We start from the raw sequence: 26157 nt of genomic DNA, 5'->3' as shown, positions 1-26157 counted from the left end.
TAAATAGGCTATATAGGTTTAAAAAAACACACAAATCTAATAGAAACATATAGGCTACTAACATGCAAGATATGATTGTAGGATCCTATCGTGCATTGTGATCGCCCATGCATATGGAGCACAATGCTTTATAATTAACATTATCGATCCGTAGGCTACTCTCTCTCTCTCTCTCTCTCGCTCTCATGAGAGATCAATGTCGTCTGGCGCGCGCGCCACCATGCCTGGCTGCCAGCCAGCCGTGCGCGCGTGTCCGTGCAGTGCACGAGAGACGCATCATGATCGAGGCTGCGCAAAACTATAGCCAAAGCCAGGCCTGTTTCAATTCAAAAATGAATTGAATTTTTCATTTTTGAGTGATTCAAATGCAATATGAATGAAGAGTGATTCAACATATTTGTCTAAACCATTATGAGCTGCACTTGAACGCAGCTAATATAGACCCTGATGGGAATTATATAGCTCCTGGCTGTGTGTGTGTGTGTGTGTGTGTGTGTGTGTGTGTGTGTGTGTGTGTGTGTGTGTGTGTGTGTGTGTGTGTGTGTGTGAGTGTGTGCGCGCGCGCGTGTGTGTGAGTGCGCGCGTGCATCCTATTCAGTCATGCATGTCACAATAGGCCAATATTCCGTGAAAATAGCCGATCTACAAGTTCACACAACACACAGCAATGTGGCATGCTGAGAGCTTGTATAGGCCGTATAATAATTAAGTTCAGGTTCACCCACCTGATGATGGATGGACAGGTGGGGGGGGGGGGGGGGGGGGGGGGCTGTCAAGTGTCTTGGGGTCAAGGGTCAAGTGTCTTGCCCTGTAGGGGCACCTCGTCAGGTTAGTTGACCTCTCCACACCAGTGGTTTTCAACCCTTTTCACATCAAGGCCCATCATTTATAGAAAAAAGGCGGAAAAATCCGGGCACACAAAATAGGCTATAGTTAAAAAGGAGGTAAAACTTCATTAAACCAACACGTTTCGGCCTATACCGGTCTTCACCAGGGCTAGAAGCTCTGGAATTAGTTTTTTTTGTCATTAATAGTATGAGACACGTGTCAGACTCCGGCTTATTAAACATCTCTCCTTTGTTTGCGTCAATGAAAGGAGAGGAGTTCAATGAGTCACGGTTACATTAGTAACCTGACAAGTTGGGATAGCCTAGAGCAGTGTTTTCCATCCATCCATCCATCCATCCATCCATCCATCCATCCATCCATCCATCCATCTTCAACCGCTTATCCGTAGTTGGGTCCCGGGGCAACAGCTCCACCAGAGTGTTCCAGACGTCCCTCTCCAGAGCAACATTCAAGGTCCATTATTTATTCGGCTTTTGAGCCACGGACCTATAAACTGACTCCGCCAGATTGCGGCAGTATTGAGTTCACAAGAGAGAAGAGGTCCTACCTCTTCTCTCTTGTGAACTCAATACTGCCGCAATAGAGAAGAGGTAGGACCTCTTCTCTCTCAAGCAGAAACGATGAAGCGGAAGCATAATCTCCATAATCATTTCGAGTTGTAGTCTTGTTAGCGTGTGTTTGCATTTGCGCTGTGGCACAGCTACAATACGTCACCAGTCTCGCGTCGATCCCGCATATCTCTCCGATCAGATTGTGATGAGTACGGTGCCGTGTCGTTAGTCAGAAGGTTCCTTGTTCCGAAATTACTATCCCTATCTCTAATCCTAACCTAAACATAACCGCAAGCACGGGAGCAGTGCATGTTCGGACTAACGGGACTTCGGATCTATGGGCAGTTCCCATGAGTACATCGTCATGGGAGCAGGAGGAGGAACTCACTGCTGCCACCAGCTGGCGGAGTCAGGTTACCACGGACCAGCATGTGATGACATTTAGCCTCTCAGACACAAAACTAAAGAATATTTTGTTATTGTTGGAGAAGATTTTGTCCACAATTCCATTCTGTATTGCTGTTGGTATACCATTAGGAGAGATAACAGGCAAAGGATCAAAATAACAATTATTCTACACGCTCTAATTGTGTAGACTAATTGTACGTTGTAAATTCAGTAATGCAGATGTTTAACAATAATTTAACTCTTGAAGTTTTATTTTACGCTCTCAAGAGTGAAAGATCTATAAGGGTCCATTTGGTTACCAACTGTCCATCATTTAGGGACCACCTGGAACCCTCTCAAGGCCCCGGACCACAAGTTGAAAACCACTGCTCTCTCTCTCTCTCTCTCTCTCTTTTTTTTTTTTTTTTTTTTACAATTTTGAAGAAAAAAACACATTTTAAAATAAATTAGTACTAGCCGATCAATGATCTGCATCGCCACGTAAAGGTAAAAAATAGTAAAAATAAATAAATAAGGGGTCAAGGGGTTGCGCAAGATATAGCCCATGGTGTTAGATCAGATCAAATAGGAGTGGGCCAAGAACAGGCCCCTGGGAGATCCCAATTAAATTGGGGTGGAATATGTTGGGTGGATTACCTCATAATTATGTCCATTGTCCAAAACGTTTTACTTTTCAATATAGTTTTCATTTGTTACTCTGACCAATATGCTACCAATATGTACTTTGTCCCCCACTGGCACTGCCTGAAGCAGTACGGTTCCCAATAAATACTTTGATTGCGCGCAGATCTGAGTGTGCGGAGCTTCCCTTTATTTTGTTCATTATTCCTTTGTGACTCCAGCACCTCACTGAAAGTTTTTTCAGCAGATGAGCTCTTGGTTCTATTTACACTTTTAAACTGGGGGTCCTTGAAATTAATCGGGTTGAGAATCACTGCTAGAGCCGTAAAAATCTTCTCTTATGGGTGTCCCTGGCATATCTCTTCAAATGGGCCCCCCCCCCCCTAGTCTTTGTTATATTCTTTTAACGTGTATGTTTCTCTGTGACAACCTCCCGGCCATTGTTTGCGTTCGTTTCGGACGTTTTTTAGTTGGGTTCAATCAATGTGTTTTGTTGTGTAGCTCCAGTTAGCTCATAACATTAGCGCTTGTTGCAGCCTTTCAGGGCTTAGGAGGCTCTCCCATTGGCTTTGGCGGCGTTTCAGAGTATGGGTTCAGACTCGGGGCAGCCAATCATGACTAGCGGTCGTCAAAGCCAACCCGAGCGAAAATAGGCCAGGCTTCACCTGGCAGAAAGTACAGGTAAAAGGATAAGCAATTCATCTTTATAAAGATCACCAGTACTGCCTTCCTCGGTGTACTGAGTAAGGCTGTAGTAGGTTGAAACGCCCGTGTTTGTATCTGCCGCTGGGGCTTTTCAATAAACAAGAGATCCTAAAAGGACGAAATGAGTGCTGCTGATCTTTTCAAAGATATAGGCTACTGTTAGAGCGTCACCGCCCCCTTTCAGAACGACGAGAGCACCGGAAGAGAATCGCCCATTAATTGTTCCCATAGACGTTTCAGAAAGTATTTATTTAAAGACCTTTAAGCCTCGGACAAAGCCAACTCGGTACTATAAACTAATTATTTGGGGGCCGAACAAATAATTAGAAAAACAAAAAAAGTGTTTTTTTCTTCTTTCTAATTATTTGTTCGGTCCAAACAATTATTGTGTTTATTGTCCTGATTTGTCAGGAGCCGAGTTGGCTTTGTCCGAGGCATGAAAGTCTTTAATTAAATACTTCCTGAAACGTCTATGGGAAAAATGAATGGGAATTTCTCTTCTGGTGCCCTCGTCGTGGGTGGGAATGCGACGCTCTACAAACGTGAACTGTGAAGGCTAGTAAGAAACACAGCTGCGGCTAATCACATTAATGCGTGTGCTTAAGTGCATGTGCCAGTGTGTGCAAGACACACCTCAAATCTAACACACCCATTATTGATCTAATACAGCAGCACAACACAGCTACAGTTAGTAGCTGTGTTGTGTTGTGTACGTCAATGTGTGCTTACTATGACAGTGGTTTTCAACCTTTTTCATATCAAGGGACATTATTTATTCGGCATTTGAGCCATGGACCACCATTTGATGACATTTAGCGTCTCAGTCCCAAGACTTAGAATAATTATGTTGTTGTCGTTGGATACGATTTTGTCCACATTTCCATGCTGTATTGATGTTTGGTACCAATCGGAGAGACAAACGATCAAAAAAACTACATGTGTAGACTTCTTGTAAATTAGTAATCCAGATATTTAACAATAATTGAACTCTTGCGGGCGTAAAATGAAACCAAATGGACCCTTACGCTCTCAAGAGTTAAAGATCTCCAAGGGCATATTTGGTTACCAACTCTCCATCATTTAGCTGGGGACCACCTGGAACCCCCTCAAGGGCCACTGGTGGTCCTTACGGGTTAACATCCACTGTACTATGAGGTCAGCCTTTTGCATTTTTGAGGGGTGCAGCCACTCCAAGAAACAGCAATGTGTGTCCCTTTGTTTTTTGTGTGTGCGTGCGTGTGTGCGTGAGTGCGTGTTTTAGCCCTGTGCGTGTGTGCGTGCACGTGCATGTTTTAGCCCTGCATCTGTGAGAAAGCTCGGGCAACATTGAGTTTCAATAAGTCACACATATTTCAACTTTAACGATCATAACTAGGTTAGAGCTCCTAACAATGGCCGGCCTGTCCCCCATACTAAATATTCTCTTCACTGATTGGTTTAAAATATCTGACATGCTTTGGCCCGTCGCTCATTTTCCTTCCAAATTCAGCCAATGAGCTTCCAGAGAATTCTTGGCTCCCAGGATCATTATGTCATTATTATGACGTGAGTGATTTTATTATTCTGACATATTTCACATTTTCAGTTTGATTGGTGGCGTCATGTGCCAGCCAAGTCTATGGACTTTGATGTTTGTTTAAGGCTAGTTATGACTAGAAATGTCCCGATACTGTATCGGTATCGGAAAAGTATTGGTATCGGCCCTTATTTGTCATATCGGTTCATATCGGTATCGGCGGATATGCCAGTCTAACCTAACCTGACTCCGCCAGATGGGGCAGCAGAGAGTACACTGGGTTCCCCCCTCCTGCTCCCATCTGGGAACTCTCAGGCAGACTTGATGCTCCGGCCACAAAACGGCCTGGCCAATCAGCGGCAGCTAGAGGCGGGATCAAGGCATACACAGTGCTGCCTCCGATCAGACACAAGGGGTAAGGGGTTGACACTATGGCAGGTAAATCAATGTTGGGGGAATGTGGAGTTTGCTTTGGAGTTGCCCAAACTGCAAGTGCACATTTGAGTAAGGAGTCTGCTATAAACACAAGTTTCAATAAGTCACACGTATCTGACATTAACCCATTTAGGCCTGACCTAAAAGAAATCTTCTAAATCCTCCAGTTTTCTGAAATAAATATTTTCACGATTTTTCAAAAATGGCAGACCTACAAGCTCGTAGCGCGCCACTCGGTGGCGCGCTATGAGCTTGTAGATCTGCTATTTTTCAATAGATAAATCACAACATAATGTTTAAAACACCAAAAGGGGTTCCCGCCCCCAAAATGTGTTAACGATCATAACTATGTTCGAGTTCAAAACAATGGTGGACTTTCGCGTCTGGCTTAATTAAAGCCAGGCTAGGACTTGGTCCTGGTACTAAATATCCAGCGTATCTCTTCACTGATTGCTTTCAAATGTTTGACATGCTTTGACTGCTGCAGTGTAAATACAATATTTGCCTCTGAGGTGTAGGGGAGTAGAAATGTTGCATTAGATGGACATATTTAAGTACTAGTTAAGTCTAGTACTTGTCTGAGTAAATGCACTTGATGTTATGCAGCTGTGTGATATTTGATCTAGGCAGTTTGGGCCACGCCCCGCATTCATGACTGCAGCACTGACCACACCCACACACTGACTGACCACACCCACATATCGACTGACCACACCCACATATCGACTGACCACACGCACATATTTGAAAGGTAAGTGCATTTTGTAGATGAAAGAGTACAGACCTGTTCTTTCATCTTATAAATGCACTTATACCTTTCAAATAATGCTTGCTACACCTTTCAAAGAATATGTTAAGACCAACTCTAAAGTTCATCAGAGAGTGAACCACAGACAGATAGTGGACCACTGGTTTTAACCCATTTTGGGGGCGGGAACCCCTTTTGGTGTTTTAAACATTATGTTATAATTTAGCTATTAAAAAATAGCAGATCTACAAGCTCGTAGCGCGCCACTCGGTGGCGCGCTATGAGCTTGTAGATCTGCTATTTTTTAATAGCTAAATTATAACATAATGTTTGTAGCTTGTAGGTCTGCTATTTTTGAAAAATCGTAAAAATGTGGCGCCAATCTTTGAATATATATTCTTTCAGAGCGAACGTTTTTAACTCAGGTCTAAATGGGTTAAAGGGAGACTGAAGGCGTCAGTGTTTAGTTGGTTCGAGTCCAGAAGCTCAGCAAGAGGGCAGATTTATTTCCTGGTTTTCTTTAGCATTGACAACACACACACACACACACACACACACACACACACACACACACACACACACACACACACACGCACACGCACACAGATGCACCCGTTACCCCAGGATTCTCTAGCTGGCGGAGCCTGGTCTCCATGGTTACGGCAGGCATTCTTTTGGACGACCCAACACTGTTTTTGTTTTGGGTCCTTTTGAATGAAGACTCTGAGCTTTGTAGAAACACAACCTCAGCACAGTTACACTGCCAACACACGCACGCACGCACACACGCACGCACGTAGGCAGGCACGCATGCACGCATGCATGCACACACAAAATCAGTCTACAGTTGCTTTAACGTGTCACCCATTATGTCAGTGATTTGACCATTGAATACTCCTTTACTATTGGTTGACAGTAATGTCAGTCATGGCAATCTGAAGACTAAAGCTCCACCTCAGCCCGTATAGCAGTTGACCATAGCCTTGACGACCAACGACCGTGGCATGCATTACAATGTCATTTAGATGATTTAGACGTGATGTCAGGTTCATCTGTTTACCTGATATCCTATCGTTTCAATTATGTACAGATTATTATTTTGATAGTACATTGTTTGGGCTGATCTGATGCTCGGTTCTTGGTTTGCATGTGATATAGTTTACTGAGGCACTACACTAGTGTATCTCTGCATTGGATGTCTGTGTTGCTTACCTTGTTTACTCTGAATTGCTCTGGATTAAGAGCGTCTGATAACAGTGGTTCCCAAAGTGGGGTCCGGGGACCCCTAGCCTAGGGTCCTTGAGGGAGTTCCAGGGGGTCCCCCAGCTAAATGATAGTTAGGAACCAAATGGACCCTCCTTATGGGTCTGTAACTCACAGAGCGTACAAATGGAACCAAATCCATTTGGTTCCATTTGTACGCTCTCAGAGTTAAATTAACTTGGATTTTTACAATACATACATTGGGGTCCCAGAGATGGAAATGGGGGGGGCCGTAATTCAGGTCAAATGAAAATGGTTGAGAATCACTGCTAGAGCCGTAAACCTCTCCTCTTATGGGGGTCCTGACCTTGGCAGATATTCTTTAATGGGCGTCTGTGGGATAATTAGTGTCAATTTGGGGGTCCTTTCCATGAAAAAATTTGGGTGATAAAAGACATGAATGACTACATTGTAATGTCGCTGACCTAGGATCTGACCCTTGTACTGCTTTTAACATCACTGGCCTAAGATCACGTGATCCAGGGAAACATGAGGTCATGATGTAGTGCAGTGATGTAAATAGGTTTTCAACGTAATGAGTCCAGGGATGCAGGGATGGTCTTTTAGATGAGTCCCATGCAGGGACATTTGATGAGTCCCACTTCAACCACGTTAGGAGTCATATTGTGCCATTTTTACAAATTGCAGCATTGAACTCCCATTTCATTTTATATGGTTATAATGTGGTTATATTCATGTAGAAAACAGAAGAAGAAATTATTATTGTATAACTAAAGCTAGCAAAATAAACTAGAGAATAAAAAACAGTACAGTAGTACAGTAGTGCATCCCGTAGATGCAGAGGTCGTTGTTTTATTGCGTCCCTTAACTATAAACTACGTTTTGGGATGCAAAATGCACCCTATTTTATTCTCCGTAGTGGTGACCAGCGCTTCTTCTACAGGAGACATATCTATCTGTCTATAAATGGCTGCACCATGTCTCTGTCTGTCTGTCTGTACGTACGTGTGTACGGCTGTAATGCACGTAACCAGAGAACCGTTCGCCCCACCCACTTCAAATTCGACACACGCGTTCCACACCCCACCACAGGGGGTGCCCGGTGTCGAGTCCACCGGATAGCCGGTTGTCCAGAACCAGCACAAAAGCCACTGCCCGGTCTCTGGACCTGATCACCCCTATATCTCCTTTGTTTTTGTTTTCTTTTCTTGTTCAGCGATCCTAGACCGGTTCCGTGCATGCACACTGTTTCCAACTGAATTCTGGGAATCACAGTTCTCAGATGAAGCCTATTCCATTTAGTGTAGCACAGACAGTGGTTCTCGTACTTTTTTTTTTAAATTTCAAAGACCCCCATAACTCTGAGAGTGTACTAATGGAACCAAATGGACCCGTAAGTTACACACATACCCCTAAGGGGACATTTGGAACACCCTCAAGGAACCATGAGAGTGACTGGGCCACACTTTGAGACCCACTGGTGCAGCAGAGTGTTTCCAGTGAGCCGACATGCACTAATGTTAGGGGATATCCGCTCGTAATTCTGACGGCACAACATTTTAGGGATGGAGCTTGTTAATTTGTATTGATAATGAGCACCTTATCGATCAGGCTTATCGAGTCGGGTTCTTATCGAGCCTTTTCTATTATTTTGTGGAAAGACGGGAGACAATACATTCTGAACAGAACCAGTATCTTTTATACTAGGGCCTTCAAATACAGAACCTTTCTAACAGACGGAAGGGAATTGACCTTTTTTTTACCAATAAAATATTAAATAATCAATTAACTGGCTAATATGTATCGATACACTTTTAGACCAACATGTTTGTGCCAGCATGGATGATTACATTTATTTCTTGATCGCCTCTTGTCTTGATTGTTTAAACATGACGTCATGGGCCGCTATGCTCGATAACAGGCTTGATAAGCCCTAAGCTTATTGATAACGGGTACTCAATAAGCTTGTTATCTGATTTTCGGTTATCGAGCTCCATCCCTAGGCACATTTTAGTCCGACAACGTGGCTTCGCGTGCAGTTAGAGTTAATCAGTCAAGTCGGACCAACTAGTGTCTGGATCTGGAATAATGCACCGTGATCCTAATATCAACACCCTGACTCTGTTTAACCAGAATGGAACAGAGATTTCATTAGTATCATTGGTAACACCTTTGGTAATGCTTCCTTACAGACAATGCAGCGGCGTAGATATATAACTAAACCACAACTAGACACTTGACAGCTAAAACGTGTGGGGGTGGTTAGGGTGATTAGATGAGTTATTATGGGTGGAGTTAAGCACCTATTGTCGCTCCCATCGTCACACCCACCTTTTTTGATGAATTGAACATGGTGGACCCTGTTGTAAACAAGTGTAATGCTTAATTGGGTCGTCCACTCACAGTTAACAGCCTTTGTATTGAGTTTGTGCTTGAAATGTACTGTAATTCTGCAAACTGTTAATACATTTTTCAATCAATCAAAACTCTGGCCAGCTCAAGGTGTTAAAATGGCCTTTTCTCAGACCATTTCTTCAACCATGCGGTTTCAAATGGTCATATCTCCATATATTTTCCAATTTAAATGAACAATACATCATATGAAAGCTTACATTCTGTAGTTTCATAATATGTAAAACACTGAAAAATGACCACGGCCCCCTTGTGTCTCCAACCACTGTATTCGGTCACATATAGCCTATATTACACAGTATGACCGTAGCTCAAAGTGCAACAAAACCATGCAGGCTGCTTCACACTTCACAACTAGAAATATGAGGGATGTTTGTGAACTGTGACTGTAATTTAGGGGGGTCAGAAGAAAACGGAACAGATGTGTTGTTTGTTTGCTTGCTGTGTGTACGAGGGCATGGGAACGATCATGTGACGGTCATCATGGCTTCAGGACACCAGGCACATGAAAAGACACGTTTGTCTTCAGAAATGTGACCCCCCCCCCCCCCCTCATTCCAGTCCCCCTCCGGTCCCCCCCACCAGATACCCTGCAACACTGGAAGACATTTTACACCAGTGATTTCTTTTCAACCAGTGGTTCCGGGGACCACCAGTCCTTGAGGCGGTTCCAGGTGGTCCCCATGCAGCTAAATAATGGAGAGTTGGTAACCTTAATTGACCCATACGGGTCCATTTTTTATGCTCTCAAGAGTTACAAATCTATAACGGTCAATGTGGTTACCAACTCTCCATCATTTAGCTGATGATGCGTCGGTACTGGGGTTCAAATTATCTAAAATCCAATAAAAAGGTTGTAGACGTAAACTCAATGGGACCTTAAGAAATGGCATATTTAATGATTACAAAATGGGACCACGTGATATGAATATGAACAGCAAATGAACATGGATACAAGCACATATGACCTGTTATCTTGCGAATCTATTATTCCCTCCATATCAGTCCGTTAGTCGGGGCGCCCCTTGAAGCGCAGGGCCAGCGCTGTCATGTCTGTCCTGGAGAGGACCTGACATGTCCTCTCCAGGACATGTCAGATCTGCCTCAATAGCTGATCTACAAGCTCATAGCGCGGCACCGAGTGCCGCGCTACGAGCTTGTAGGACTGCTATTTTTGAAAAATTGTGAAAATGTGGCGTGAATCTTTTAATTATGTATTCTTTCAGAGCGAATGTTTTTAACTCAAATATTTGCTTCTGGGTCGCTGGAACATATTTTCAGATGGGGGTCGGTGGCCAATTACAGATACTTTGTGGGGGCCTTGACATGAAAAAGGTTGAGAACCACTGACATAGAAACATTCAGAAAACTGTCAGGATTTAGAAGACATTTTTTAGAATCGGTCTCAGGTCTACTGTAAATGGGTTGGTAAATGAGGCGCATATGAGGCTCATTTTAATACACGTATGCCTAGTTGCCTACACACGATGGATGTTTATGTTTTGGGATATAACGTTTCACAGTCTGTAACGCCAAAGAAAAGCAGACCATAAATCCATAGATCACGTAACTTGGCTTTATTCTTTAAAGCATGCTTCAATGCTTCTCTAATGGGACAGCTGTTAGTATATGTGAGCGTCGCTGTTGGCGGCCTTTCTGTTATTCGCGGCTGGATCACGTAAGTTGAACATTAGCGATGTCTACTTTGTTCAACCTGTGGATATTTAGAACAAAAATAATATATTTCTAACAATATCATGTTTTGTCCTGTTCTTCCAGAGATAAGGTTCATGAATAATGTTACTGCAATGCCACTCTGCTGGCAGTATCTACCCGGAAATATGTTTTTGGTGATGTCTTGTCTATAGACTAATCCATGGAGCAGTTCCCTGTAGGCCAGGTGCAGCTAATCAGTACTGAGGTGTGAAGCTGCACTTAACCCATTTAGGCCTGACGTCAATTTTACACATGCCTTCTGAATAGAATGCCTTTCTGAAAAACCCATGTTTCCATGTCAGTAAACACCCAAAAAATATATGCAATTGGCCACTGACCCCCATCTGAAAATATGTTGTTCCAGGGAGTCAGGGACCCCCACGGAAACAAAGATTCGAGTTAAAATCATTCGCTCTGAAAGAATATATATTCAAAGATTTCCGCCACATTTTCACGATAAAAAAAAAAATACAAGCTCATAGCGTGGCACCGAGTGCCACGCTATGAGCTTGTAGATCTGCTCAAGGCCAGGCTGTCATATTCTGGGAGTTCCTTCCAGATATGTTTTATGTTTTATGGAGCATAAGAACGTGAAAACTGAACACTGCTTCCCCAACGTATAGTTGTAGTTGGAGACAGAAAGCAGACCTTTCGGGATGGTTCATGATATCGCACAAGATCAGAAAGGAATGTTGGCGGCCGCCATTCAAGGCTTTATAAACCAACAGTAATATTTTGGGAAATAAATATCTTTGACATATAGCCTAAAGTGTAAAGGTTTAAGAACCGGAGTGGTATGATCCACTTTGTTGTATTACATGATTTTCTAGATCCTGCTGAGACGCGAGTCCTCTCGGTTATGTAAATGTCTGTGTTGTCTGCATAATTATGCTAAGACATCTGGTTTGTTTTCCATAATGTGAGCCAGTGGGAGCATGTAGATCTACAGTATGTTGAACAGTAAAGGCCCTAGAATGGGTCCTTGTGGAACTATGGAACTATCTGCATGTCATACCGTAAAGTAGTCACTGTCCTTTAAAAGTGTAATTTGTGTGAAACGAGACGCTTAAGGCCACTGCTTATTATATTACCCCCACACCAATCGCAGCGCGCCTGTCAAATGTGTCCCCCATACATTTGTGCTTCCCAAAGGAAGTCTATAGTGCTGCGCTAGAGGCTCCCAGCAGCAGTGTGTGAGCCTGTTTGTGATGCTGCCCTACAAAGCTAAAGTGCAGTAACTTGCAGTAAAATTGGCCGACATTGGGTCGAAAAGTGTGTCAGCCAGTGTTGCTTTTGGCAGCACATTTTGATTTTAGTTTTAGTCTTTTGAATAGTTCTCATTTAGTCTCAGTCACATTTTAGTCCCCTGGAATGTTTTTGTGTTAGTCTAGTTTTAGTCGACTGAATATCATACGATTTTAGTCGGCTAAATCTACAGTTGATTTAGTCGACTAAAATGTATTTTGGCGGGCCTTGACTGATTTTACATATGCTGAAAATAGCCGATCTACAAGCTCACAACGTGTCGAGGCGACAATTTCAGTGTAAAACTAGAAAAAGTGCCCCTCGGGGCACAGTGGCCTCCTGGTGGCGCTATAATAGGCCAATGTGAAAAGGGTGCCATTTCTTCATACGCCTTTGATGGCAATTGGATGATTTGAGGCATTTTGTTCCAAAAATGTGTTTTGCAAAAATCAACCTGTTGGTGGCGCTATAACAGGCCAATGTAAAAAGGGTGGGATATATTCCTCAGCCTAGTAAGAAAATGTGTGAAAGATTTCACGTAAATTGCATGCTGCGTTCATGATTTGAGGCTTTTGTTCAAAACGGGGCAATCTTGCAAACTGTGAAAGCCAATTATAGCCAATTAGGATGGAATATGAAATATCGGACAGATCCGACTTGAGCACATGACCATAGAGATACTGTGTAACGATTTGTGAGATTTTTGGACAGAATCTGGAGGAGTAATATCAAAAAATGTGTTTTACAAAAGTCGGCCTCCTGGTGGCGCTATAAAAGGCAGATGCGGAAAATGCAGGTCAGAGGTTTATCCTTGGCCTCTAGGGATTGTGCATGGAACGTTTCACGCAGATCGGTGCAGTTTTAGGTAAAAAATGTGAAAAGCTGCCTCATGGTGGCGCTATAACAGGCCGTTCTGGAAAATGTGGGGCAGAGGTTCATCGTTGGCATCCAGGGAGTGTGTGTGCAAAGTTTGGCATCGACCAGGTTAACGGTGCCGGAGATTAGCTGTTCACAGACGGACGGAAGGACGGAAGGACGGACACACACACACACGGACGGAGTGCAAAACATACTCTCTCCCCATGCCTTCGGCCTGGTGGAGACAATGGGTACGTTTACATGAGGTCTTTCAACCCCTCTTAATTCCGAATAGAAGTTAAATCCTATTAAACGTTGTCATGTAAACACCTACAAAAACGTAAATCCGAATGAAAATGCTCGATGCGATTTAAAAACCATTCCGATGTCACTGGCCGGATTATTCCGATGTTGAATGCGATTGGCCGAAAGTTGGACTCATGTATACACTGCTTCGGATGTAAATTAATTCTGGTCTTTCTGAGCATGCTCATTTCCAAGGCGCTCCAACTCCAAGGCGCTCATATCCAAGGCGCGCCGAGGAGTTTGCACATAGAGCGCGTTATTTCGTGCATTTTGCAGATCCGAAATAGCCTACACACAAAAAAAACGTGGAGCAGGCTGCAGCAGCAGTGGTGATGATGATCCCCCTGATCTGTGAGTGTTCAAAGATCCAACCGTCCCGAGTTGATGATCACTCTGATAATTTTCAAACATGTTTGATAGGCCTATAGGTTATATAGCCAGCCTATATGTATCTGGATGCTTCATGCTACTGTAGGCTAAGTGCATGGGGGACTCACAGAAAGACGGAGGAGAGAGACGACGAAATGTCGTCAGTCCGCTGTTCAGTAATCTCTCACACACACACACACACACACACACACACACACACACACAGTCCCAAGAATACGCTATTGTCGCTATAATGTCCATCCTATCCCTTTAAACCTTTATAGGCTATAACTTGCCTATTCCAAGTTGCAACCAAAACGTCATGAAACATAACGGCTTTGCAGTTTAATTGGGACACGTTGTCAGCCTGTAGATCAGCGCTTACTTACACAATGTATGTGCATTTAGCAAAGACGAATCACAAATAAACCCAATAGCCTTGTGAGGCGCACAGCGAAAACTTGATAAATGCGATGTGTGTGTGTGTGTGTGTTCAACAGTCTCTCTCTCTCTCTCTCTCTCTCTCCTCTCAAAAATAACGAGCGACCCTTGATACAATAATAATCAGTGTGCGTGCCCTGGCCGTGCTGTAGTGTAGATAATAAAGTACAAATAAAAACGAGATGATCACCTTCCCAGCGGAGAAGGGGAGCCGCAGCGGGTGGGGAATAAAAGACGGTAAACATATACGCCCGCCCCTATCCAACCAGCAGCCTCAAAGCTACTGCAGAATGAAATGATGGGATTTCAAAGTATCGTCTTTCACATAATGAATGAACTGCCTAAATTGTATGTGTCCAACACGTGTCCATCACGTGAATTAACATGTATCATGTCTTATATCACATCTCCTTGTAAACGCTCATTCGGAATTACCATTTCCCATGTAAACACGCAGCAAAAAACATTACTTCGGATGTATTTTATTCGGAAGTATTTATTCGGAATGATCAGCCTGCATGTAACCGCGGCCAGTGACTTGTACTGGATCTCTGGCCCACTAGTCCCTTCCTAAAATCTTTGTCTGGTTTGACGAGATTGTCAATATATTTAGTCTTTCTTTTAGTCATCATAGCTTAGTTTTCATTTAGTTTCCATCTAGTTTTCGTCAGTGAAAAAAAGGTAGTCGACGAACATTTTTCGTCATAGTTTTAGTCGACAAAATCAACACTGGCGGTGTCAGCCGAACGAGATATCGGCAAATAAGTGATATTACACTAATTGTAAATATGTGACCAGATTTGACTGAGAGACTGCCATTGCGCAAATTCCAGCTTTTCACCAGAAAAAAAATCAAAAAAATCCAATGGCAGTCCCTCAGTCAAATTTAGTCACATATGTTCTTGATATAATTGTTTATCACAAAGGCTCATTTGACCTTTGACGGTGGGATGGAGCCCACCCTCTCATTTGTGTATCCCAAAGGTTCGTCACCGCTAAACCCCTTACCCCTAAACTACTTTTTTTTTTTTTTTTTTTTTACTATTTTTGCAAAACATTTTTGAATAGTTAAAATGGCCAGTCTACAAGCTCACAACGTGTCAATGTAGATAGGCTAGTTGAACTATTCAAAAAGGATTTTCAAAATAGTTAAAAAAAAAAAAAAAAGGCAAAGAAGTTTAGGGATAAGGGGTTTAGCGGTGACGAAAATGGAGCCCGCTGTGTCCAAAAATGTACTTACTGCACTTTTGCTTTGTAGGGCAGCATTGTTTCATGTCAGCTGCTGTGGGTCAAATTTAACCGCCTATAAAGCATTGGATTATGGGATCATGTTTGTGTGTGTGTGTGTGTGTGTGTGTGTGTGTGTGTGTGTGTGTGTGTGTGTGTGTGTGTGTGTGTGTGTGTGTGTGTGTGTGTGTGTGACTGACTAGAAAACAAATTTGACAAGTTGCTCGATCTGCCTGCATCTCTGTTTCCATGTCTCTCTCTCTCTCTCTCTCTCTCTCTCTCTCTCTCTGTGTCTCTGTGTGTGTCTCTCTATCAGTAGAGGGTCATAGTGCTGACAGAGCCATTTCATTCAGTACAGCCACAGCCCTGAATTCTGAAAACTGCACCGTCAGTCAGCCAGCTGCCTCATTAGCATACTGACGACTCTGAGTGATAACAATAATACTAGTTATGATTTTAATATATTATAATGTCTTGACATTATTTGATTTCTTCGACGACATACAGCACCAGCAAAAAAGAAACAAGTTAATATTGTGTAAAATGTCATACAGCGTATATACTGTACACTGTAATCATCGAAATGAAAGCAATAAAAAGGCTCCAAATATTTCAGTTTATTTGCAATGAAGCTAAAATATATATATGAAATATATGAAAGTTTCCCTTTTTTTTATATTCCCGGGGGGGGTGGGGGACGTGGAAAAAAGATTGTTTTTTCCAAGTCCACACTATTGATCCATAATGTATAAATGATAGATAAGGGTTCAGGACAACGAGGCCTTTCGTGGAGGGGTCAGAATGACATTTGGACTTAGACTGTTTTTCGTCTGTGGTACTCAATTAACACAAAATCTGGCTTTGGTCAAGCTCTACTCTATAATAACAATTAACATCATATCTTTATTTTATTAAAATAATTACAGACTGTTAAAAATGAAGGCCAATCAGAGCTGTGTTGTATCTGTCATCATGTGAGCCAGTCGTCATGTGACCCTTGACCCTTCAAAATGCTCAGTCCCTGTGTGTGTGTGTGTGTGTGTGTGTGTGTGTGTGTGTGTGTGTGTGTGTGTGTGTGTGTGTGTGTGTGTGTGTGTGTGTGTGTGTGTGTGTGTGTGTGTGTGTGTGTGTGCCTAACAGACACACCCTGTTCTTCTGTGCTGGAATGGCATGTTGAGTATGGGGCACCACACACACACACACACACACACACACACACACACACACACACACACACACACACTCACACACACACACACACACACACACACACACACACACACACACACACACACACACACACACACACACACACAAACACACACACAAAACAGTTGCTGTCTATCTGTCTGTCTGTCTATTATACAAATTATAAATACACCTTAGTGTATACGTTGTATGCACATAGACATGGCAATGCAATGGCAAGTTTATTCATAATAGCACATTTCAACAACAAGGCAATATAATGTGGCAATCAAAATAGATGTTTCTAGAAGCTTTGTCATTGGTCGGGGAAAAAAAACGGTCGAAATGACTAACCAATCAGGAAGTAGACAGGCAAATCAACCAATGTCAAAGCTTCTAGGAAAATCTTTGAATGCAGTTTGCCCCCCCTCACAGAGACTAAATGTTTTTGGGTGCGTTTTACCCATTGCTGGGTAAAGGTCATTAAAATTTTGACATATTATTGCTTATAGCAGCTTTAATGTCATTATAATATGGTATGGAAATAACAAGATTTCACATTTTGTATTTAGATTTGTATTAACACGAGAACAATGGTTTCTATGCATTGTAGCATGGCAACTTTCCAGGAATAGAAAGCCTGCAGGTCCCATTACCTTACAATTCCCGATTCCCGATGATGTCACTGGTAGGCAGGATTCTGAATTGTACACAGACTGAGTAGAAAACAATGGTGCCATTACTGCCATATCATCATGGGCATCATTAGTGAGGACTATTAATATGAAGATAGTTTGAGTTTGTGTGAGGTCGTCTTTTAACCCAATCAGGACGGGAACCCCTTGGTGTTTTAAGGATTATGTTATACTTCAGATATTGAAAAATAGCAGATCTACAAGCTCGTAGCGCGGCACCGAGTGCTGCGGTACGAGCTTGTAGAGCTAGTAGATCTGCTATTTTTGAGAAATCATGGAAATGTGGCGCAAATCTTTGAATATATATTCAGAGTGAACGTTTTTAACTCGAATCTTTGCTTCTGGGGGGGGTTCTTTTCAGCTGGGGGTCGGCGGCCAAATACATTTAATTCTGGGGCTCCTTGACAAAAAATTGTTTGAGAACCACTGATATAGAAACAGAGGTTTTTCAGAAAACTGTCATGATTTAGAAGACAAATGAAACACATTATAAAAAGACAATTGCATTCAGTGATGTGAAACACCTACAGTAGCTAGCTTGTTAACTTTGACTGGTGTATGATTTTCAAGCCTGATTTATTTACAATGGTGTCTCCGGGCTATGGGATCCATACAGTGGTCGGAGGAACCCGTGTGACTTTACTTCGGAAGCATTTTGGTAAAGCTATATGCACAATGGTTTATGTATGTTACAGTATGTTCACTCTTACTACAAATTAATATTCCTTTATTTATTCCATGTCTTTACAAGAAAGAACAAACGTTTCCACTATCCAGCCTTCGTCACTGTGATTTTTCTGAAACGTCTGTGGAGTAAAGTTACGGTCAAAGTTAAGGTCAAAAGGTGGCCAGTCACTTTTGAGCTCTGTGTTCGGAGCAGTGTTGATTTCGTCGACTAAAACTAAGAGGGAAAATGTTCGTCGACTAACTTTTTCCACTGACGGAAAAGTATGGAAACTACATGAAAACTAAGCTCGGATGACTAAAACTAAGAGTAAATATATTGTCAATTTCATCAACAAATACATACTAGACTAAAATGTTAGGAAGGGACTTAGTGGACAAGAGATTCAGTATAAGTCAAATTACACTTGGTTGCATGCTGTAAATTTAGATCTACAAGCTCACAACGTGTCGCGTTGACATTTCAAAACTTATTTATTTAAAGACCTTTTAAGCGTCGTACAAACCCAACTCGAGTTGTGACAAATCATGACAACAAACACAATATTTTGGACCAAACAAATAATTACAAAGAAGAAAAACAACAAAAAAAAGTGTTGTAACCTGCCGTTTTCTTCTTCTTTCTAATTATTTGTTCAGCCCGTCATGATTTGTCACGACAAGAGTTGGCTTTGTACGAGGCTTAAAAGGTCTTTAAATAAATGCTTTTTGAAATGTCTATGAGGAAAATGAACGGAGAATCATTTCCTGGGCCCTGGTAGGGGGCGGGACTGCGTTGCTCTTTAGGTGAGCCAGTATATTGCTGCAACACAGCAATATGTGGGTAGGGTGTTAATTTAACAAAATGACAACATTTTACAAATTATACAAACAAAATCAAGTAATCAGTTCATGGTGATTAATCATGGTGCTATGTATTTTAAACTGTCTACAATAATAATAATAATAATACAAACTTATAACTCTCTCTCTGTCTGTCTGTCTGTCTCTCAGGGTCTCTGAAGGCGTGTCACAGCAGGACAGATTACAGGTCCTAGCGGTAAGTCTGCACATAATAATAATAATAAACATGCAATGTACCAGTTTTAATGTACTGTACTGTATATAATAGCATACAGTACTGTGGTGTAGTGGGGCTATTATGGGATGTTACAACTCGGTAGTACGGTGTCGATGTTATAGGACTAGAGGAACCGCATGTCCTTCAACTTGGCCTACATCATCACAAACATTCCCCACACTGCTCTCTGGGTTGCCATGGTTACCCCTTCACCCCCTCCCCTCCCCCTCCCTCTTTGTCTCCTTTACTGAGAGAGAGAGAGAGAGAGAGACAGAGAGAGAGAGAGGTCAGCATTGTGTCCTCTGTCAAGGACATGCACACGCACGCACGGCCACACGCACGGCCGCACGCACGCATGGCCGCACGCACGCACGCACACACGCACGCACGCACGCGCGCACACAGGCCCCTTTTCCACCGGTTGGGAACCGGTTCAGTTCAGAAACAGTTTTTAATCCATAAGCCAGACCTCCAAAATTGGATGTTAATTATGAATTGAGTGGGCAAACCCATACCTGTATTACATTGTTTATAGGACCAATATACGGTAAGTAAATTAATATAACCCTTCCACAGGAGTAGCCTTTTCATATTTATCACACATTTCGTAATTTTCACCTACAGTAGGCCTATACGTGATATAGGTAAATAGGAAAAACATTAACTAATAGTAGTTCAATTAGACAACTCACGAATAGATTTACCAATATTTATTACAGAATGAGTAATGAGTGTGCATAATGCATATGATATTTGATTTGGCGTTCGGCTCTGCTGGATTTTCTCCCTGCTCGGCACGATTAAGCACCAACATAAAACATTAAGAGCAGGGAGATAGATATACAATAAAACCCCCCCATGGGGAGCATAAATAGCAGAGCCCACCGGTGGTGGGAGAAAACATCACATAGGCCTACAACCAGGAAAGGAACCATATGCAGAGGAAGGCAGGAAGAGCATGCAGTCTGGTGAGCTTAAGTAGCCCGCCCAATTGGTCAGCTGACTGCCGCATCGGCGAATGACGTGTGGGACTTGCACACACTTATATGCCCACATAGTAATGTAGCATGTTAACCCCTTGAGTATAGTATGCGCCTTTGAGCATGGCATGAACCCCCTCAAGTATGTCTGACTGAACTAACTCTGCAGGCTACGTCTCATTTATCACCATCAAACTTCCCCGGTTGATTTGTTACACGAAGACAATGATTTATTGTATTACACATTTTCTGAATTTGTACATTTAACTATGCAAATTAGGCATTATGTAGAAAAGAATATGCATTTTTTTTAAATATGCTAAACTGTGGAAGGGTTATCATATATTAATTGACTTATATTGACAATTTAATATAGGTATGGTTTTGCCCATTCAATTCATAATTAACGTTCTAATTTTGGAGGTCTGGCTCATGGACTAAAAACTGGTTCTGGACTGAACCGGTTCCACACCGTGGAAAAGGGCTCCAACACACTATAGGGTGGCTCTGTTCTGTGCTGTGATTGGTTGACGGACGGATGTGACATCATCAGTCCTCAGACACATCAGATCTACAATGTCAGCTGTTTGGTTTTACTCGCATCCCCAGCATTTATCATTCAGGACGGAGGGGAATGTTGGCCAGATAGAAGATCTACAAGTTCACATTGCGTTGTGAGCTTTAGGGAGAAGATATTTGGTGTAGAATAGTTGGGGGCAGGGGGGGGGGGGAGACAACTAGGGTCCAGTTCACTAAGTCTAGAGGGTTTAAAGGGACACAACAAATAAATAATGTTAATGATGTTTAGAAGATTTAGAACACTTTCCTGGGGGTCTTTATATGTGTGTAATATTAGATTAATACTAGGGTTTAGATATTTTAATTTGAGCAGTGTCCATGATTCCATGATGATGACACTATAGGCTCACTTACAGTACTTAAGTAAGACAGCCCTCCCCATATCCACAAGGGCAGAGCATTATGGGAATTGTAGTCCAGGAAGGAAGTGAGCCCAGTGTCCATGACATCATGGACATCATGGAAATCTAAAAGATCTACAACCACATATTACACACATAAAACCCCCAGGAAAGTGTTCTAAATCTTCTAAATGTCATTAACATATCTTTTTTGCAAAAAGGGTGAAGTCCTTACAGGCGTGCAACTCTGAGAGTGTACATAATGGCACCATAGCCTTTATGTTATAGCACTGTGTATAGATACTATCATAGACATATGAAGGTAGACGCCCCTTTCGGCTCTGGAGCGTATGTGCTCCTTGCGAAGGACCGCGGAAGCATGAGTGTGCGCCACAGAGTGCATGTTCGGGTCTGATAAGTCCCGGAAAAGATGCGCTGTGATTGGCCAGTTTAGTCACTTGAGTGGCAGCGTGACGTAGTGTGCCGTCCACTCTTCCGGCTTACCAGTGTAAATTATTCCGCCCTCCCGTCAACACACATGGCTCCAACGAACTGCAGCAGCCAATGAGGCATCTATTTTTGAGTGGTGCAAACCACTCCAACAACCAGCTTTGTCTGTACCCGTGTACCTGTACGTGTACCCGTGTACCTGTACGTGGCCCCACGTACAGATGAGCATGGTTGCTATGGTTAGTGTGTGACGTCACTGCACCACTCAGTTCACACGGGTGTGATTTTTTAAATATCTATGGATACTATACACTAGACTCATACTCTGTTGCTCATGTTGACCCAACTTCCTGTTCCCATCATGCCTCACTGCCATGCAGGAGAAGAGGAAGCGACAGACGGAGATCGAGAACAAGAAGAGACAACTGGAGGACGACAAAAGACAACTGCAACACCTCAAGGTGAGAAACGCTAACATAATACTGCACCGAAACCCACCGAAACACACTGAAACACAAGACAACTGCAACACCTCAAGGTGAGAAACGCTAACATAATACTGCACCGAAACCCACCGAAACCTACCGAAACACACTGAAACTCAAGACAACTGCAACACCTCAAGGTGAGAAACGCTAACATAATACTGCACCGAAACCTATATGCCGAAACCTACCGAAACACACTGAAACACAAGACAACTGCAACACCTCAAGGTGAGAAACGCTAACATAATACTGCACTGAAACCTACCGAAACCTACCGAAACACACTGAAACACAAGACAACTGCAACACCTCAAGGTGAGAAACACTAACATAATACTGCACCGAAACCTATATGCCGAAATCTACCGAAACACACTGAAACACAAGACAACTGCAACACCTCAAGGTGAGAAACGCTAACATAATACTGCACCGAAACCTACCGAAACCTACCGAAACACACTGAAACACAAGACAACTGCAACACCTCAAGGTGAGAAACGCTAACATAATACTGCACCGAAACCTACCGAAACCTACCGAAACACACTGAAACACAAGACAACTGCAACACCTCAAGGTGAGAAACGCTAACATAATACTGCACCGAAACCTATGTCGAAACACACTGAAACACAACAAGACAACTGCAACACCTCAAGGTGAGAAACGTTAACATAATACTGCACCGAAACCTACCGAAACCTACCGAAACACACTGAAACACAAGACAACTGCAACACCTCAAGGTGAGAAACGCTAACATAATACTGCACCGAAACCTACCGAAACCTACCGAAACACACTGAAACACAAGACAACTGCAACACCTCAAGGTGAGAAACGCTAACATAATACTGCACCGAAACCTACCGAAACCTACCGAAACACACTGAAACACAAGACAACTGCAACACCTCAAGGTGAGAAACGCTAACATAATACTGCACCGAAACCTATGTCGAAACACACTGAAACACAACAAGACAACTGCAACACCTCAAGGTGAGAAACGTTAACATAATACTGCACCGAAACCTACCGAAACCTACCGAAACACACTGAAACACAAGACAACTGCAACACCTCAAGGTGAGAAACGCTAACATAATACTGCACCGAAACCTATGTCGAAACCTACCGAAACACACTGAAACACAACAAGACAACTGCAACACCTCAAGGTGAGAAACGCTAACATAATACTGCACCGAAACCTATATGCCGAAATCTACCGAAACACACTGAAACACAAGACAACTGCAACACCTCAAGGTGAGAAACGCTAACATAATACTGCACCGAAACCTATGTCGAAACCTACCAAAACACACTGAAACACAACAAGACAACTGCAACACCTCAAGGTGAGAAACGCTAACATAATACTGCACCGAAACCTACCGAAACCTACCGAAACACACTGAAACACAAGACGACTGCAACACCTCAAGGTGAGAAACGCTAACATAATACTGCACCGAAACCTATGTCGAAACCTACCGAAACACACTGAAACACAACAAGACAACTGCAACACCTCAAGGTGAGAAACGCTAACATAATACTGCACCGAAACCTACCGAAACCTACCGAAACACACTGAAACACAAGACAACTGCAACACCTCAAGGTGAGAAACGCTAACATAATACTGCACCGAAACCTACCGAAACCTACCGAAACACACTGAAACACAAGACAACTGCAACACCTCAAGGTGAGAAACGCTAACATAATACTGCACCGAAACCTATGTCGAAACCTACCGAAACACACTGAAACACAACAAGACAACTGCAACACCTCAAGGTGAGAAACGCTAACATAATACTGCACCGAAACCTATGCCGAAACCTACCGAAACACACTGAAACACAAGACAACTGCAACACCTCAAGGTGAGAAACGCTAACATAATACTGCACCGAAACCTATGCCGAAACCTACCGAAACACACTGAAACACAAGACAACTGCAACACCTCAAGGTGAGAAACGCTAACATAATACTGCACCGAAACCTATGCCGAAACCTACCGAAACACACTGAAACATGCAAGGATGGGTTGGGGAGGGTTGTAACTTTAGAAATGTTAGATAGATACCCTGTAGCCCAGTGGTTCCCAAACTTTTTCATGTCAAGGACCTTCAAATTGACACTAATTATTCCACGGACCCCCATTTGAAAAGATATGCCAGGGACCCACATAAGAGAAGATTTTTACGCAATGATTCTCAACCCGTTTGATTTCAAGGACCCCCAGTTTAATGGCATTCCTATCTCTGAGATCCCAATTTATATTGTAAAATCTATGTTGATTTAACTCTGAGAGTGCATGTACAAATGGAACCCAATCATTTGGCTCCATTTGTACACTCTCTGAGGCCTGTCCCACCGGTTGGGACCCGGTTCAGTTCAGAACACTGTCCTAGCTCTAAACACGAGATTCATCATACTTCATCTTCTAATGTGTCTTTAAGGCCGTATAGAGCTTGCACAATATAACGTGAAAAAAAAACAGCTGACCACAATCCAGGTCTTGCCGCCTGCGTGCGCGAAGCGAGAACGCGCGCATCGATTTCATAGGACCGCTCCTGCATGCAGCTTGCGTCAACGCCCATCAACTTCCAAAATGTTCGCCCGCCTCTCATTGAAAATTGAATTTAGGGGCAATAGTATACTGTAGCATTCCCGCGTGAGGAGGCCGTTAGAATGGTGTTTATTAATATTAATGTTGACTGGTGTGTGTGTGTGTGTGTGTGTGTGTGTGTGTGTGTGTGTGTGTGTGTGTGTGTGTGTGTGTGTGTGTGTGTGTGTGTTTGCATGCGTGCGTGCGTGCGTGCATGCGTGTGTGCGCGCGTGCGTGCGTACGTGCGTGAGTGCGTAGGATTAGCACATGCACTGCAGTTACTATTCATAGCTGGTGATTAGACAGTGTGTGAGACCACACCTACACTAGACTATACAGTATGTACAGTAGCTGCCCCTCCCACTTTTACTGTACACATTGTGACGTCTGTGCAGGAAGGGAAGCATGCACGCACAGTCGCACACACACACGCACACACGCCCGTACGCACATGCACGCTCACACGGCTGCATCCACATAGCACGGATGTTCGGATAAGGAAAGGGGTTGGGAGGGGGAAGGGGCGGGGAGTAATCATCTCCTCTACTGAGATTCTAAACCACGTGTGTGTGTGTGTGTGTGTGTGTGTGTGTGTGTGTGTGTGTGTGTGTGTGTGTGTGTGTGTGTGTGTGTGTGTGTGTGTGTGTGTGTGTGTGTGTGTGTGTGTGTGTGTGTGTGTGTGTGTGTGTGTGTGTGTGTGTGTGTGTGTGTGTGTGTGTTTCTCAGATATGTGAGTATATGATGTCACCCAGACAGAACACTCTATCAGAGAGAGAGAGAGAGAGAGAGAGAGAGAGAGAGAGCAGGGTGGGGCAGGATAAAAAACAAAAGAGGAAGTAGGCAGTAAGAGAGAAAGAGAGAGGGATGACGGAATTAAAGGCATTAGCAACGGAGGAGAGAGGTTGGATGGAGGGATGATTGATGGATGGATGAAAGAAAGAAAGGTTTACGGGACCTGTGGTGAAAGCAACGAGACAGACAGACAGACAGACAGACAGACAGACAGACAGACAGACAGACAGACAGACAGACAGACAGACAGACAGACAGACAGACAGTTATTGCTATCAGCATGACTTTGGTTTCTGGTCCATTTGTTTTGAGTTGCCGGCCATGCATCAGTCAGTGACAGTTGACTATGATAGTGATACACAGTGACAGTTGACTAGTCCTATACATATTCATGAGCTAAAAGCTGGGTACGTGTATCGCCCATGCAGGACCGGAGAGAGGGTGGTGCCCAGCAACGAAGTCGGTCGGCCATGCCGATCTAGCCGATCTGGCCAATATGAAAGTAGCCTGGCCCAGCCCAGCGTGCTTTCTGGTCTAGAGGGGTGGGTAGCCTGGCCCAGCCAGCGTGCTTTCTGGTCTAGAGGGGTGGGTAGCCTGGCCCAGCCCAGCGTGCTTTCTGGTCTAGAGGGGTGGGTAG

At 43.2% G+C, this 26157-nt stretch overlaps 1 protein-coding gene across 1 annotated transcript in view; it reads left to right on the top strand.

Moving 5' to 3' along the window:
- The window catches only part of LOC306927309 (paralemmin-1-like), a gene marked incomplete at its 3' end in the record, with an annotated part of 57486 nt that overhangs the window by 709 nt on the left and 30620 nt on the right, over positions 1 to 26157 (top strand). The window contains exons 2-3 of the mRNA XM_079507022.1: positions 19192 to 19237; positions 21989 to 22069. Coding sequence (XP_079363148.1) covers positions 19192 to 19237; positions 21989 to 22069 — 127 coding nt within the window. The remainder of the gene's footprint in view (positions 1 to 19191; positions 19238 to 21988; positions 22070 to 26157) is intronic.

This window comes from Electrona antarctica (assembly GCF_951216825.1).
Source record: "Electrona antarctica genome assembly, chromosome: 7".
In the NCBI taxonomy this organism is placed as follows: Eukaryota; Metazoa; Chordata; class Actinopteri; order Myctophiformes; family Myctophidae; genus Electrona; species Electrona antarctica.
The sequence above is the reverse complement of the archived record's forward strand: the minus strand, read 5'-3'. Positions and strand labels throughout refer to the sequence as shown.